The 16,943-nt window shown below is 48.2% G+C and overlaps 2 protein-coding genes across 17 annotated transcripts in view; one reads left to right on the forward strand and one right to left on the reverse strand.

The window, feature by feature from the left end:
• Positions 1 to 16,943, forward strand: part of Casp9 (caspase 9) — a 38,286-nt gene that overhangs the window by 14,422 nt on the left and 6,921 nt on the right. For 5 of the 16 annotated variants that reach the window (XM_021262839.2, XM_021262844.2, XM_087215120.1 and 2 more), the window contains 2 exons: positions 28 to 160; positions 1,431 to 2,267. The exons of 1 other annotated variant lie outside the window; for it this stretch is intronic. In XM_021262839.2, the coding sequence (XP_021118498.2) occupies positions 28 to 160; positions 1,431 to 1,671 (374 nt within the window). In that variant the 3' untranslated portion in view covers positions 1,672 to 2,267. Of the gene's footprint in view, positions 1 to 27; positions 161 to 1,430; positions 2,268 to 5,470; positions 9,535 to 16,943 lie in introns of those variants that run through there. 10 more of the 16 variants (XM_004850324.4, XM_087215123.1, XR_015452702.1 and 7 more) reach the window with 9 other exon arrangements.
• Positions 6,240 to 15,021, reverse strand: LOC101723601 (chymotrypsin-like elastase family member 2A). The gene is made up of 7 exons (XM_087215371.1): positions 14,982 to 15,021; positions 14,610 to 14,698; positions 10,521 to 10,618; positions 9,407 to 9,532; positions 8,817 to 8,953; positions 7,163 to 7,308; positions 6,240 to 6,494 (listed from the first exon to the last, which is right to left on the reverse strand). The coding sequence occupies exons 1-7, from the start codon at positions 15,019 to 15,021 to the stop codon at positions 6,240 to 6,242; spliced, it is 891 nt and encodes a 296-aa protein (XP_087071497.1).

Genomic DNA, 16,943 nt, shown 5'->3' on the forward strand with positions numbered 1-16,943 from the left:
TTCCACAAGGGGGTGGCTCCCCAAAAGTTTGGGGCTTCCTCCTCCCAAAGGTTTCGTCTCCTGGAGGGACACCTCACGCGGCTCCTGGTACATTGAGACCCTGGACGGCGTCTTGGAGCGCTGGGCTCCCTCGGAAGACCTGCAGTACCTGCTGCTCAGGGTGAGGGCGCCTTCCTCCCTGGGCTAGGGGTGGGGCTGCTGGTGGCCCAGTGTGACCTCTGCAGGGCAGAAAGGGGGTGACACCCAAGGCATGATGTTGTCAGGCCTTGTCTGGTGCTGGAGCCATGGAGAGGCTGTGAGAGTTGGCAAGCTGGGGACTGAACCCTAGGTCTTTACACTAAACCATATCCCCAACCCCTTTGCACTTTTTTACTTTGTAAGGTCTGGCTGAGTCACCCAATTGCTCAGGCTAGGCTTAAACTTGTGATCCCCCTGCCTCAGCCTCCCAGAGTTCTGGGATTACAGGTATGAGGCACCACACCTGTGTTGGTGGGTATGGCTTCTCTTAATGAGGCCCATGACTACCTGTGGTGACAGTTGTCCTTTTTCCAAAGGGCCACATTACCCTGCCTTCTAGGATGCCCCTTCTGGCTGTCCTCAGTGCCGGGGTGGGACAGCTCAGAGGTCAGAGCATAATGTGCCTGGAGGCCAGCTGTGCCCTGCCCCACCCATGAACCTTTTGTCTTTTGCTGTTGACCCTGAAGCATCCAACTCTCCTTTAGGGCATCCTCCCGCTTCCTGGGAGAGGCCCCGCCCCACTCTATGAACAGCTAATCAGAGCCCCTGGCTGCCAGGGAATGCAGGTGGGTCCCTCCTGCTCTGCCTTGTGTTCTGCACCAGGAGGGGCTGCTGGACCACACCTTGCTCCAGAGGGACCTTCTGGCCTGAGCTTTGCCCAGGACAGGAGACAGGCAATGCAGGGAACTCAGGTGCCACAACCCTGGACCTGTGATCCACAGAGGCCACCAGGGCCCAGCAGGGCAGGGGTGGAGGACAGCCAGGGCAAAGCCTTTCAGTCTGCTCCTGGTCCAGATCCTCGTCTCTTCCCTCAACCTTTCTTCACGGAAACCTCTCAGTGTGAGTGGAACTTAGTGAACTTTTATGTTTTGACATTGTGATTTTTGTATTTTTTGTTGTTTTGGTTTTTTGAGACATGGGTCTCGCTATTTAGTCCAGGTTGGCCTCAAATTCAAGGTAATCCTCCTGGCTCAGCCTCCTGAGTGCTGGGATTTCTGGAGGCACCACCCCATCCTGTGATTTTTGTGTTCTTGAGCTCTGCAGTCCAGGTGCTTGCTCTGTAACCCACTTGAAGAGCCTGCAGGTGGAGCTGTTCTTCCTGGGCCCATTTAGCAGACACCCCAGCTCTCTTGAACTCTGGAATCACTGGAGAGCCCTGAGCTCACAGACTTCCTGTGGTTGTGTTTTTGCAGGTTGCTAATGCTGTGTCTGAGAAAGGGATTTACAAACAGATTCCTGGTTGCTTTAATTTCCTCCGGAAAAAACTTTTCTTTAAAACCGAATGAGATCAGGGCCGCACACTCTGTCTTATCATTCACTCCACACCCTTCCTGCTGCAGCAGGCCTGGAGGTGGCTGCAGCCCCAATGTCCCTCTAAGTCAAGGTGTTGGGAGACGGCACTTCCGTGACTGGTCTCAGGAGCTCCCAGATTGAAGAGCAGTGCCCATTCGTGGAGGAAGAGGAGCAGAGAGCTGTGGACTCCATGAGGCCTCCTTCTCAGAGCTGCCCTGGGCTGAGCCTGGCTGTCACCCTATTCTCTAGAGCTGAGCTCCTCACCCTGCACTGCTGCCGTGGAGCCCAGATAACCCTTGGTCCTGGGCTCAGCCTGACCATCATAGGCTGCTTTGTGCCCTCCCTGGCCTCCACCTGCCAATGCCAGTAGCAGCCCTCCACCCTGCACTGTGCTGATCAAAGACATCTTCAGACATTGCCAGCTGTGCCCTGGGACAGAGGTGTCCCCCTGGAGCAGTACAGATCTGCAGGGATTTGTGGCTACAGACAAAGCAGTCTCTGTCAGGTGAACAAGCTTAGGCTACTGGAGTCTAAACAGCTTAGGTAGGCCTGGGGATTCTAAATGAAGTTTCAGGGGTGGTTAACATTCCTTTTATTACTTTTTTTTTGGCACCAGGGATGGAACTCGTGACCTTGCGCTTGTGAGGCAGGTGCAGGAACCACTGAGCTAAATCCCTGGCCCCTATCCTTTTATTATATTATTGAGTCTTAAAAAATAAATCTTAGGTGAATATGGACTCTTTTGCCTCTGTCCTTCCTCATTTGCTTCAGGTCTTTTTTCTTTCTCATAAAGGAGACTTTTGCTATTTTCAGAACATTTCCCCAGAGTGAGGTGTGGTGATGCATGCCTATAATCCTAGCTACTGCAGAGGCTGAGGCAGGATGATTGCAAGTTCCCAAATAGCCTGGGTAACTTTGCAAGACCCTGTCTCAAAATAAAATAATTTCTGAAGCAATGGTGGCAATCGTATGGCATGCATGTTATTTGTTTTTCTTTTAAGATAAAAGATGTCAATGTATGAGTTATTTTTTCTAAACTAAAACTTTAGTATTCAGGTTTAGTTGCAGTGTTGGCACTTTGTGATAAATAAGTGGGTTTTGGTTTGCCGTTGGGCACTCATCTCTAAAAGGTTCCATCACTGGCTAGGGTGTGTTTCAGTAGTAAAGCACTTGGCTGGGTTCAGTCCCCAGAACTGCCAAACAAAATGAAACAACTACAAACCCATTTCCCCATGTCTAATTTCACTCGATCACCACCCCAGCCCAAGTAGTTACTGAGGTGGAGTCCACGGGCCCAGAGAGGTTAAGCGTCTTTTCCAGGAGAGCATAGGCACCCAGTGGAGACACCTGGCCGGAGTCTGGGTCCCCTGTCCTGACCCCATCTCCCATGCCCCCTTCCTTGCTGAAGGCCACAGGCCCCAGAGTGCAGCGTGGAAGTGCTGGGCTTGTGCAGAGCAGCCCTTGCTTGTTCTCAGGACCTGGAGGTTGGGATGGATGTTTACTAGTAAGACTGACCAGGGTATGATTCATGCAGTTGTCACTTTATTATCATTTTCTTCCTGTCACCTTCCCGGGTCTGACAGTCCCGAGACTGCTCTGGTTAGTTCTTTGCGATTACCTGTGGACACACCAGGAAGCAAGCAGGTGAACCCGAGAGCAGAGCCGCCCTGGCCCTTTGCAGATTTGGTGCCTGTGTGAGTCACAGGTGGCCTCATGCGGGAGGTCCTGCCTGAGGGTTCTGGTCATGAGTGGACTGAGACGAGGTCCCAGCATTCCCTGGACCTGCCAGCTCCTCCTGTGAGGAGGGTCTTTGCTGGAGTCCTGCTTGGACTTCAGATCAGGGGCCTTGGGAACCCCTAGGAGTGACAGGCTGGATCTGTATGGGTGGGCATGGTTGTAGATTTCATTTGTTTCTCAAATCACACTGCTGCTTTAGGGGAAGAGATACAGGCTATGGCAGGTGCTCTAACCTGCTTTTGTTGTTTGAGACAGGATCTCTCACTATGTCATTGAAGCTAGACTTGAACACACTATGTAGTCCAGGCTGCTCTCAAATGCCTGGTGATCATTTGGCCTCAGCCTTTCAAGTGCTGGGATTACAGGCATGTGCCACCACTCCTTGCTGGGTTTTTTTGTTTTCTTTTTTCTTTTTTTAATTCAGGTTGAACCAGGGCTTTTGCACTAAGCTTTATCCCCAGCCCTTTCTTATTTTTTATTTTGAGACAGGGTCTTGCTAAACCACTAAGTTTCCCCAGGCTGGCCTCATATTTGTGATGCTTTTGCCTCAGTCGGCAGAGTGCTGGCATTACAGCTGTGCACTACCACACCTGGCAATGTAACTGGCTTTCGTGGCTGTTGAACAGTATCCATTAAACGTTGTTTTTCTGGTGCTGGGGATTGAACCCAGGGCCTCTCACATGCTAAGCACATGCTGTTCCTCTGAGCTCCTTCCCTAGCCCCTAAACATTTTGCTATGCCAACTCTATAAGCCAGGGAGGCTACTGGATCTCCACAGCACAAATCCTCAAGAGCAGCATGCAAGAAAGTCCAAGGATGTCTAGTGCAGCCATGTAAGAATGAAAGACAGGAAACAGACGAAGCGTCTCCCATTATGTTCTTACTGTGGAACAGTATTTAGCTGTTCAGAAGAGTGACCTGGGTCTGTGTACTGAAACCAAAAGTGATCTAAGTTGTAGTGGAGGAGCAAGACCCTTTTCTGGTTAGAGACGGCATCTGTTGACAGGCATGGAGGCATGAGCCTGTAATCCCAGCACTCTAGGAGGCTGAGAAAGGAGGAACACAAATTTGAGTCCCAACAGGAGAACTTAAGCATGACCCTGTCTCAAAATAAAAAATCAAAAAAGGGCTGGAGATGTAGCTGAGTGCAAAGGCCCCGGGTTCAATTTGCTGTACCAAAAATAAATAAAAATAAATGAATAAATAGGAAAAAAGGAAAAAGTGTGTGTATATGAGTGGGTATATATGTACACACATCAGTCTTTTTTATATGCACATAAATCCCGGAAGACCACACATGGAGCTGTTACCAATGTCTCCCTCTGCAGGAACTGGAGGTAGCAAATGAGGGGCACTTGTACTTTTTATTTGACACATTCCTGTCCTTAATACTTTTATGAAGAAACATATTACCGTCTAGAAAAACAAATAAGCTGGATACTGCCAAAGGCCTATGTGTGGCCATTCAGTGATGTGTACCGAAGGCAAAGAAGCCCTGGGCCACCTGTGTCCCTCCGCGTGTGGCTTTTGCTGGCAGCATCCTGGCCTTGTGCACCTGTCTAGGTTGATGCAAGCAGGTGCTCCTGGGCCCCTCCTACCCAGGGCTGCAGCTGTGTGACTCAGGGCTGCCTCTGGGTGTGCCTCTGGGATGGGACCACTGCAAGGATCCACCAGCCCCTCTGTAGTTGTGGGCGGAGCCTTCAGCAGAGGACAGTGGTTGCTGGCCCTGCCACTCCTGCAACCCGTCAGCAGGCATCTGTGCTGCCCTGACTGCTGTCCCATGAATGCAAGGCTTCCACTCAGTTGACAAGCAAGGTTTGCTCTCCTCGCCAATGCTCCTGCCACCTGGCCTGCTCTGTTGTGCTTGGGTCTGTGGCTGGGAACAGCTGAGACTGGGACAACATATCAGGACAACTGTCTTTGGCTCCTGCTTTGTGTCCTGAAGGTGTTTCCAGGCTCAGCTGCACGGTGACTCATGCAGCAGATGGGGCTGGAAAAGGGTCTCAGGATTTGGCTGTGAAAAAGCCCTAAGCATCTCTCTGTCCCTTCCGTGAGGCTGCTTGGAGGTGCTTGACACTGCAAAAGCTGGGGACAGATTTCCCTCTGCCAACCTTAAGTCATGGCTTTCCCCCTGCCAAAATAAGAGAAAACAAAACAACAACAAAATCCCAATTCTCTTGTCTTGATTTTCCATTTTTCTCAGACAAACTCTTTGGAGCCTCCTGTGGCCACTTGTCAGCAAAGCAGAGCTAGCAGAAAGACATGTGGACATGGAAACGGGGAGAATGGGCAGTTTAGGCCACCTGCTTCCTCCCGCTGTGTGGCTTTCCTCCTGTGTCCACCCGTCATGGCTTTGGTTTCATCCTTGGTTTTCTAATGGTGACAGTTTAACTCAGTGTGACAGTTCTCTGGAAATAAAACTTTAAATGATGAAATCAGATGCCACTGTGCCCTACTTAGTGAGCTCTGTCACAACACTACTGTGCTTACCTGCTGCAGCTCCTAACAATGCTGAGGTGACCTGCTTTAGTCTAAGTCTCATTTTACAGGAGAGCAAATTGTGGTGGCAATGTATGTGGGGGGGGATGTTAAAAATATGTCCCCTTGCTGGGGATTTAGCTTAGTGGTTTGGGCGTCTGCCTCGCAAGTGCAAGGTCCCAAGTACAATCCCCGGTACCAAAAAAAAAAGTCCCCAAGCCAGGTATGTTGGTGCATGTCTGTTACACCAGCTACTTGGCAGCCTCAGGCAGGAGGAGTACATATTTCAGGCCAGCATGGACAACTTAGCAAGATTCTGTCTTGAAATACAAAATGGCTGGGTATGTAGCTCAATGTGAAGGCTCTGGGTTCAATCCCCAGTACTACTAGAAAGAAAGAAAAAAGAAAGAAAGAGAGAGAGAGAAAGAAAACAAAACATTGGGAACCTCTCGGGGGCAGCTACCAGGGTTGCCCATGTGTGTGGGCTCCTCTGCCTAATTGGAGGAAGAAGGTTCTAGATTCCCAGAGCCATGGGCCTTGTGAGGTCGACTGAGAAGGTCAGGACCCCTGAAGCTCAGGGCTGGTCCAATTCTTACCTCATCAATCCAGTCTGTGAAGCTGGAGACCCGGGTGAAGACGGACGGCTTTTGGTAGTAGTTGCAGCCGAGACTGGATCCGAAGCTGACTACGCCGTGCACTTGCCACTTCCCGTCATCTGCCTGGCAGTTCAGCGGCCCTCCAGAGTCCCCCTGGGGAGGTCAGAGTGGGAGGTGAGGGGTAGGAAAGGTGTCCCAGGAGCCTTTGCTCTCAACACTGTCGTGTTCCACTGCAGGTCTCTGTCCTCTGAAGTCAGCCCTGTGGTCACAGCTCTTGGCCACCACCCGCTTCTTCCTCCTGTGACCAGGTGCTGCTTAGTGGCCTATGTGGGTGGAATGTAGGGGCACCGTTGATCTGAAGGGCCTGACGAGCCCCTTCCAACTCTGTCCCCCATCCCCTATGGAGTCCACGATATAACAGTTCATTCTGGTAAAGGTACTGACTCCAGGAAGGCTTCTATGGCAGCTACCTTCAGGGGACACTTTGGGCCATTATTTGGGTTAACTCAACAAATAAATGGAAGTCACCTTAGAAAGACCCTAACTCAGAAAATACTTCTCCTCGGTCCCCTTCTGCACAGGAAAGAGGGATCCTGGTAATGAGACACCTCGATGAGACCCAGGGGAAGGACTTCTCAGCAGTGAGCCAGGGTGAGCACTATAAGGAGAATCTTAAAACATTACTTCTGGACACTACAAGGACAAAAGGCAGGTTCTGAAACATCCAAGAGGCAGGAGGATGGCTGCTAGGACCCCTGGGTGTTCTCCCCATCCCCAGTCTCATTTCCTTGTAGAGGTAGCACCCGATTTTGCATACTCACATTGCAGCTGGAGGTCACACCATCACCCCCAGCACAGACCATTCTGGTCTTCACGGAGCTGCCCCACCAGCTATTGCTGGAGCATGTGGCATAGTCCACAACCAGCAACAGGCCTTGTTGCAGGTTGTCAGGGCTCGCCCCGTTGGCTGAATGAGAGCAGGGGAAAGCGTTAGAGGGGCAAATAGGTCTCCTGAGTGAAAGGAAATAGGGACATCTTCTGGATTTTCTGACTGATCCTTACTAACATCTTCCAGCCAAAGGGTTGCAATAGAAGTAGCCATTTTTGTCCTTATGATGTCCTTACATTTGATTGGTTAATGTTGTGGCCATTGGTGATTGGCTCAAGGGTGATCACCTGACTCAAGTTAAACTAATTGGCTCCTTCCCTGGGAATTTGGGATGGAGACTAAGATACTAAGAGAGCATCTGGAAGTAGCAGCCATTTTCAAGAAAACCCACAAGAAAAGAAATCCTGATGGAGGGTTTCCCGTGTTTCTTACAGGTTTCCATTCCCTGGTTCTAGCCTGGTTCTGATGCCTGGTTGTCTCTCTGCCCTTCACTTGAGACTTTTAAATCATTGTAATGAATTTTCCTTTTGGTTGATGTACATGGGCTTCTGTCACCTTAAATATGACAGCGAGGCTGCTGGCATCTGGAACCCTCTAGTTGGGAAAAATATTCTAGTGTGGTGAGGAGGAGCTTTTGTAATGGCTCCAAAGCCACTGTGAGCCTCATCTCCACTAATGTCACCACTAGCACTAATGGCAACAGGGAGGAGTATTACTATTTTTGCACTTTCCAAGGCTTTTCTAACATGCCCCCTTCCTCACAGTCATATTTATTCCTGCTTGGTAGACGGGACATTGAGAACAAGATAAATTAAGTCTCTTGCCTAAGACCACCATAATTAACACACAATTAACACTCAGGTAACATTTTCTATATATGAAGCATTTTCATATGTATCATTTCTTTCGGTCTTCACAACAGAATTTCCACTTTGCACATGAGGAATCTGAGGTTCCGAAGTGACTTGTCCGAGGTCACATAGTGACTGACAGACATGGGACTAAAAGCCAAGCATCTGGACCCTCTCTGGCCCTGCATGTCTAGAGTGAGATAGGTTCTGCCCCAGTGTGTTCTGGGTAGACACACATAGTTGAGCCTGTGTGTGGTAAGCATGCGTTACCCTTCCTGGCTTCTGCTGGGTGTTTGAACTTCCCTAGAGCCTTCCAGACCTCTAGTGGTTTTACAAGAGAAGGGTAGGTGCTCTGTTTGTCCTTGATGGCTTATGCTATCATTGGATTTTTGACCCTTGGGTACCTGTGAAAAGCTGCTCAGCCAGAAGCTCTTCAGAGTTCCCAGGTCTCAGTGGGAGGACCAGCTGGCACAGGGGACGGGTTTGGATATGGTAAGGGAAGGTCTGATGGTGGCTCTAGGGATGTTGATGTGGCTCCAGAAACCTGAGATCACAGAGTAAATGCTGTTGTGGACTCTGGCTTGGGTCATACTGATGTCACATGTGCTAAGCTACCATATGCCTTTGTCACTGCTCTAAGGGGTTCCCAGGGAGGATCAGCTTTAATCCCGGGCAATGCGTGGTGATACCTCCTCACTTCTCTGCCAGGCCTCAGGGCACCTGGCTAGCACTTACTCTGCAGCCGGCCCCAGCCAGTGACATAGCAGGGGTAGTTGCTGGGCAGGATGGTGCCAGCAGGCGGCAGGCAGGCCAGCTGGATTTTGTTGCTCAGGGTGACAGGTTCAGCCAGTTTGATCAAGGCGATGTCGTACCTGCGTCAAGAAAGAGGCAGAGTGTGAGGAGGGGTCACTGCTCCTGCCCTTTGGGAGCTCAGGGGCCCCTGTCATCTTCCAGGTGAACTGTCTCCAGGCTGCCCCTGAAGGCAAGACAGCAGAGCATCTTGGGAGGTGTAGAAGTCCTTGTTGGGATGTGAGGAGAGACTGTTCTACTCTGCTGACAGCTGTGGGCTCCACAGTGGCATCCTGTGTGCCCAGGGCTTGGCATGGACTGTGAGGCCCACACAGTGAGTGAGAGCCTGGGGTGCAGGGTCTTTTGGGTTTGACAGGCAGGACAGCAGACTGCTCCCACACACTGCCTCTCCCTCCCCACCACACCTGGCAGCTTTGGGGCTGGCTCCACCTCCAAGTGGTCAGAGCTAGGGATGGAGATGACTGCCCTCCATCCCCCTGCCCACCGCAGCCCCAAGTCACCCAGACAGAACGTACCCATTGGCGAGATTGCTGTTCCATTTCGGGTGCACCACATACTTGGAGACAGCGATGGCCACAGAGCCAGGCTCATCGGTGGAGAGGCTGTGCCGGCCCAGCACTACACGGTAGGTCTGGGAGCTCCTGGCAAGGCAATTGGAGGGTGTCAGCTGCCTCCTCCCTGGGGCTCTAGGTAAGGGCACCCTGAGCATAAGGCAGGGCATGGGCCAGAGTCAGCAGCTGCTGTGGGGGTCACTACCAGGGCTTGGGCTTGGCTTCCACAGGGCCAACAAATTCTAATATAATGTAATGGCAGATCATCCTAGGTATAACTATACAATAACACACTTTCCTATAGTAAACTACAGCGTATAATCAGAGCTGTACTCACATAAACGCTGCACTATTATGAAGGCAATGAGGTGAATACAGAGAAAACAGGAATCACTTGCCCTCTAGGGTACTTTCTCATTTAATCCCCACCTCTCATTTTCAGGTAGGGAAACTGAGGCCCAGAGATGGGTAATGAGCCCAGGGAGAGTCTGGAAGTAGAACCAGGGTGCCTGACTCCCAGGGCTCTATTATCTTCCCACCATGGTGTAAGTGAGGTTATAAATGAGGTGGGAGGAGAGCCTGTTCCCAGCCTAAGGCTCACCAGCCTAAGGGACCCAAGTGACATCCAGGTGTGTCCAGCATGCCTGGCTGTAATGGACTTTCATTGATCACTTTCTGAGCATCAGGCCCTCTCACATTTCACCTCCTTTAATCTACACTGATCTCAGTAATTCAGTTTTTTCAGGTGATGGTATTAAAGCTTGCAGACGTCACTGAAGGCATTAAAGGAGCACAATTCCAGATGGAGAGGACACATCTGGCTCCCCCAAGAGGGCAGACACTGGGTTGTCCCCTCCCCCACCTCCCTCAGTGCCTGGCACACAGCACTCAGTCCTCTCCGAGTCCCTGCCTCTCAGTGACCCTCAGGTGGAGTCACAGATGGGCCCGCGCTGTGACTTGGCCAGGCCTTCGGTGGTGCAAGGCTCCTGTGCATGGTGGTGTCAGGCCTTCTGGGCCTGGCTCTCAGAAGTGAGCAGGACTGGCAGGCAGGCAGCCCGGGGCAGGGAGAGGTGGTTACCTAAAACAGTGGGCGGCTGTCACGACCCAGCTGGTGGCCACCAGGGACCCTCCGCAGTTGTGGAACCACTTGCCTGAGGTGATGTACTGCACGGAGACCTAGGGAGAAGCATGGGCACCTGGGTGGCTGAGCCAGCCCAGCCAAGGGTCCCAGAGGGCATGACCCCTTGATATCACTAGACTGTCCTCTCTCCTGAACACAGTGTACAAATACATGCATGTACATTCGTGTACATGGGCTTGCGTGTACACACACTATACATATGCACGCACAGACACACGTCTCTTCTGATGAATTACCCATGCATTTATCCCTGCACTATAATACAGGCTCAGTGAAGGGTTCCACAGCTCTGTGCGCCAGATGCCCAGAATGCTGCTCAGCCCCAGGGGATCCTTAGTAAAGTCAGGGCCTCAGGTCTCCACTCAATCCACCACAGAACAAAAATATTAGGGAAGAAATTGCATTGTACTAAACATGAATGGACTTTTTCCTTGTCACCATTCCCTAAACAATACTGAAGGAATCCAACTGCTGCCATCCTGAGCAGAGACCCCGCTAAACCGCCTGCTCCCAGCACAGCTGCACCTGGGGACTCACAACACTATCAGCCCTGCTACAGACAGCAGCCACTGCACCCTGTGTTTTCTCAAGCCGCATCCTTGTGTAACCATTACTGCTTGTGCTCTCTCAAGCCTCTTTCTTGACCAGGAGCCACAACCCCTCTCACTGACCCCCCCCCCCATGACCCTACAAAAGACCCCAAAGCCTGTAGGAGAGCAGCTGGTCTGGTCTCTGGTCCCTCTCAGGTTTGTTCTGCAATAAATCTGTCCAACTGCTCTCATACCTCTGTTTCTTCTTTTCCTTTTTCCTAACAAATATGGTAGACAACTATTTACATAGCACTGACATCGTATTAGGTATTATAAGCAAGTGAGAGATGACCTAACATACACGGGAGGGTGTGTATTTATATATAAACACTGACATTTTATGGAAGGCACCTGAGCATCTGTGGAGTTTGGTTGCCTCAGGGACCTGGAACCAATCCCCACAGACCTGGAGGGAGGAGTGGACTTTCTGATGGAGAAAATGAGTGAAGAATGAATGAATGAAAGAATAGCAAAGGTCTGGTAGGTCCTGTAGATCTTGTCATCTGCTATAGTTTCTCCCTGCAGACTAAATCCATTCAGAGGCATATGAGAAAGCATTAGTGAACCTTAACCCCTGTGGCCTTCAATGTGTGTGTGTGTGTGTGTGTGTGTGTGTGTATGGTACAAATAGCTTCCGTTTAGGTCTGGTAGTTAAATAGGTGTGGGCTGGAACCATGAGGCGCGAGCATCTGATACTGCTTCAGTGTCTAACGAAGCTGCCACACACCCCTCTGTTTCCTTCATTCCTCCCCATCTTTCAAGGCCTTGCCATGCCCCAGCAGAGAGGAGAGGGGACTGTGCAGTGTGGACTGCTTGGAGTCAGACTGCATTTCCTGTAACTGTGGGCTGATGAGCCCTTCATGGGCAGATGCCTGCTTTTCTCTGAACTTCCTCATTTTTAATTAGGCACTTGGCATTTCTCCTTTGATCAACATTAAGGGGCCTTAGCCTTAGATAAATTGGATGTTCAAAAGATGTTGGGCTGGGGATGTAGCTCGTCATGCTAGAGCACTCACCTGGCACAGGTGAGGCCCAGAGTTCCATCCCAGTCCCGAAAAAAATATGTTTACAATTAGACAAAATGAAAAAAGACACATAAAAAAGATGACCTTCTACTTTAAAAGTAGGCCCAAAGCACCCTACAGACATGAAATTTTGTCCACATAATATGTATTGTGAACAAAAAGGTGTGGCCAAAAGAGCAAAGAGTGAATCAAATTTGAGTCCTCACTTTCCTCCTGGGTCACTGAGTGGCTTTGGGCAATTATTTAACTATTCTGAGTCCCATTTACCTTGTTTGGAAAATGGGCCATAATGATCATTGTGCAGAGTGCTCAGGACATTTAATGCTCACAACATCCAACACTTCACATTTCTAATTTTCTTCTTTTTGGTACTGGGGATTGAACTCCAGTCTTTGTGCTTGTGAGGCAGGCGGCAGAACCACTGAGCTAAATCCCTGGCTCTAATTTTCTTTGATTTTTAATTTTAATTTCTTTTTTTTTTGGTACCAGGGATCGAACTTGGATCCTTCTGCTTGCAAGGCAGGCGGCCGAACCACTGAGCTAAATCCCCGGCCCCTAATTTTCTTTGAAACAGGATCTCACTGTGTAGCCCAGGATGGCCTTGAATTTACAATCTACCTGCCTCAGCCTCTTGATTGCTGGATTACAGGTGTGCACTGCCATGCCTAGCTTAAAATTCTAGTGTTTGACCATTATTAGACACCATCCTGAGCTCATGTCATAACCACAGCAACCCTGTGAGGCACCATCATTATTTATATTTTACAGATGAGTAAACTAAGGCAGCTATAGTCGATGTAGTCGACTACAATGTAGTCGATGCCATAAAAGCTGTTCTCTCTCTCTAATATATATATATATATTTTGTGATACTGGAGATTGGACCCAGGGCCTTCCCACTAAGTTACCTCTCCAAGCTTTTTTTACTTGAGACAGGGTCTCACTAAGTATATTTTCCAGGCTCTTGTGATCTTCCTGCCTCAGCCTCCCAGGGTGCTGGGAATATGGGCATGAGACACCATACCCAGCCTTGTTCAATATTTCCAATGTTACGTATGGAAAAAGGTTAATTTATTGTTTCAGGTCATAGAAATAGTACTGGTTGGAGATAAGATTGTAACTTGGTCAAACCTGCCCACCAGATCCCCCCAACAAATGGCTACAGAAGCCAGAAGTGGGCAGTCTCCCATGACTGACATTCATTGGCTCCCCATGTGAGGAAATAGTTGTACAAGCAGTGGCAATTGGATCCCAGGGTGAGGATCTGATTGGTCAAGAAGGTGGCAGAGGCAGCAGTGATTGGTTCTCAGCACAAGTGCACCCCCCTCCTCCACGATGGATCTGCAGCAGAGGGGCTGTGGCCCTTCTCCCCACATTGCAGAGGAAACTTCTGTGAGACTATGAGAGGGGGGAAGAACTGGCTCTGTATACTTTTGCTACTGACTTAGGTGCCTGTGAGAAAGTGGGAAGACTGAGAGGAAAATGATAGCAATTTGAATGGGCTTGTTTCTCAGATTGCTGCATGAGTGTCTCAAAGTTGTTACTCCTTTAAAGAACTGGACCTGCAGATGACATATTATTGGAGAAAGTGCATAAAGGATTCAGAAGATCAAGCCAGGAGTGGTGGGACCTGCCTGTAATCCCAGCACTCAAGAGGCTGAGGCAGGAGGTTTGCTGTGTGCTCAGTGCCAGCCTGGGCTACATAGTGAGTTCAAAGTCAGTCTAAACTACATAGTGAATTCAAAAGACCAGTGAATGAATGTATATTTACATGTTCTACATTAAAGTAAAATTTTGAAAACCTATGTCTATGATTTAAAATAATTTTCTATACTCAACTTTTCAATTGCTCTGTCCCAATTATGGCAGATAAGGGAAATTTTACCATATTTATGTCAATTGTAATCTTCACACATTTCCTTTGAAAGTTCAATCAGTCACATTGTATGAATTTGCGCCTGTGTCTCATCTAAAAGTCTAGTCTTGATAGCCCTATGTTTACATCATATGGATATAATCCATTGATAACACTGATTGGCCTGTGGTTGAAGGTTAATTTGCATAAACTGCACTGAATGGATGCTTAAAGCAGGGAACATTTACATAGATGGTGATGAATGGTTTATAAAATAATGGTACATTAGTAAGCTAGCATGTAATTGGCTAGCAGAGAAACGATGTCTGTAAATTGCTGCATCTGGGTAGTAGGGTGGGGCAGCTTCTTAGCAAAGCTGGAGGAAGCCCCTCTGCCCCTGCCTTATGGTTGGCCAAAGGCACAGAAATGGCCTTGCTGTGTTCCAAGTTTCCACCAATTCTCATCTTTGCCCGCAGAATAGACTCCATGGTGGAAGGGCAAGTGGGTGATGAGAAAGGGTGGGGTAGGGGCGAGCAAGGACAGCTGGTTGGCTCACCTGCCAGGGCCAGTTGTTGGGCCTCGCATCTTCTCCTCCAACCACCCTGCTGTGCTGGGGCTGGTAAGTGGAGAGCCCGCAGCTAAGAGCTGTGAAGAGAGCAAGGGTCGTGAGTTCGGGGGAGCAGTGACCTAGCAATGGAAACTGTATGTGCCGGGTATGGAACCGCAAATGGAAACCCAGTTCTGGAAGGATCTCAAGAGGTCATAGCATCCTGCCCTTTACCCCACTTTGCTGAAACTCCACAGCAGTGGAGTTTCTCATAACTATTGCACTGAATGCAGGGGAGTGGGGAGGTGAAGAGGGTGTGAAGATCCCGTCCCAGCCCTCGAAGGGGATTGGGGAGCAGTGCCTGAGGGTGACAGCGCTTACCTCCAGCCACCAGTGCACAGAGCAGTAGGGCCCTGATCATGGTGTGTCCGTGGGACTCCTGTGAGTGTGGCCCTGGCCAAGGCCCTGCTTTATAGGTATGTTTATCAGCAGGTGATATTCTGGGAGCTCACAAGGTGAGGATTTTCTCAAAGATCAATGGAATAAAGGGCTATGTCCAAATATTTTTTCCATTTTTCTCCTACCTGTTACCTTGGAAGTACACTGATAATGATGCTAAAAGTAGATACGGAAATGTGTTTTTTCTTTCTTATCATTTTGTGTGTGTATGTTTGTGTGTGGTGAATTGAACCCAGGGCCTTGCACATGCTAGGCAAGTACTCTACTGCTGAGCTCCATCCTCAGTTTTGTTTTTTATTTTAATTTTGACACAAGGACCCTGCCTTGATTACTGTAGCTTTAGAGGAAGTCTTAAAATTAGGTACTAAACGTCTTCCAACACTGTTTTTTTTTTTTTTTTTACTTTTCTAGGTCCTTTGTACTCCTACATAACTTTTAAATTTCAATATCCAATTCTTCATTTATAGCAAGTATACATAGACCTGAATTTTTATATATACCTTGTGTTTTCTAATCCTGCTAAATTCAAATACAAGTTCTCGGGGCTCCTAGAGATTTCTTAGTATTTTCTCTGTATATGATCATTTCATCTACATATAAAGATTTTGCTTCTACCTTGCCAATCCTATCCTAATTGTGTCATTTTATTGCCAGACTATTTTGGTTTGGGCCTATGTTTCAAAGTTTAATGGACAGAGGAAGAGTAGGCACATCTGCCCTTGTTCCCCACCTTAGGAAGAAAGCATTGTATCTTTTCCATTCATATAAGGCATTCTCACTGGAAGCATGGAGTACATGTCTTTAATCTGTTGAGAAGGTTCTGTTGTACTTCTGGTCTCCTGATAGCTTTTACCATGAACAGCTGTGGAATTTAGTCCAATACTTTTTCTCCAACTAGTGACAGGGTCATATGGCTTTTTCCTTTCCTCTGTTAAAATGATGACTTTTGGGGGTGGATCTTCCAGTGCTGAACCAACCCTGCCATCCCTATAATAAAACCACTTTCTACATACTGCCAGATCTGACTTCTAATAGTTTGTTTTGCTAAACAAATTTCTATCTATGTTCATATTTTTTTCTTCTATTATCTTTATCCAGTTTTAGGATTAGCACAATGTTGAGTTCCTAAAATGAGGAGAGAAGTGTTCCTTCTTTTTTCTGCTTTAATTGTTTGATATAATTTATCAGTTAAAATGTTTATGAGCCTGTCGTTGTCATATAGGTAGGTTTTTAAGCTAGGAATATACTTTCTTTAATAGGTGCTATTCAAATTTTATATTTCCTCCAGAGTTAGTTTCATTAATTTGTCTTCCAAGGTACTTCTTAGAAGTTGTCAAATTTATTTCAAAACAGATTTTTGAAATATGCTTTCTATATCCTTTTAAATTCCATAAAATCTGTGGTAATGTCTCCTAGATCTTGATATTGTAATTTAAAAATGTATAATTGATATTGTGTAATAGGATGTAAAGGTCTAAAGGAGCAGGGGAAGTGGGAGGGGTAGGGGAAAGGAAAGAAGGGAAAAGAAAAAATATGAGAAAAGGAAAAAAATGGAAACAAAATCTTTGTAAATAGGGAAGGGTGGAGGGGGTGAAGGGAGGGCAGGGGAAGGGGAAAAAAATAAGAACCAAGATACTCATGTAACGGTACAAGATCCCAATGATGTATGTAAATGTATTTTATATCTAAAATGTACCAATAAACTTAATGGGGGAAAATTTTTTTTTTGACATAGGGTCTTGCTAAGTTGCTTAGACTGAGCTTGAACTGTGATCCTCCTGCCTCAGCCTCCCAGAGTGCTGGGATTATAGCTGTGTGCCACTGTACCTAGCATAGTGTGGATTGTACCTGCTTTCAAGAGATTATGTTATGTGTTAGGGGAGG

Source organism: Heterocephalus glaber, unplaced genomic scaffold (genome assembly GCF_053883595.1).
Source record: "Heterocephalus glaber isolate CG9 unplaced genomic scaffold, H.glaber_assembly_v1.0 deba00001452, whole genome shotgun sequence".
NCBI lineage: Eukaryota > Metazoa > Chordata > Mammalia > Rodentia > Bathyergidae > Heterocephalus > Heterocephalus glaber.

Excerpts from the sequence above, each read along its gene's own strand:
- LOC101723601 (XM_087215371.1), bottom strand. The coding sequence starts at position 15,021 with ATGATCAGGGCCCTACTGCTCTGTGCACTGGTGGCTGGAG. Across the intron at positions 14,699-14,981 it reads CTGTGCACTGGTGGCTGGAG|CTCTTAGCTGCGGGCTCTCC; the intron begins GTAAGCGCTGTC and ends CTCTCTTCACAG. Across the intron at positions 8,954-9,406 it reads AACAGCAATCTCGCCAATGG|GTACGACATCGCCTTGATCA; the intron begins GTACGTTCTGTC and ends TTCTTGACGCAG.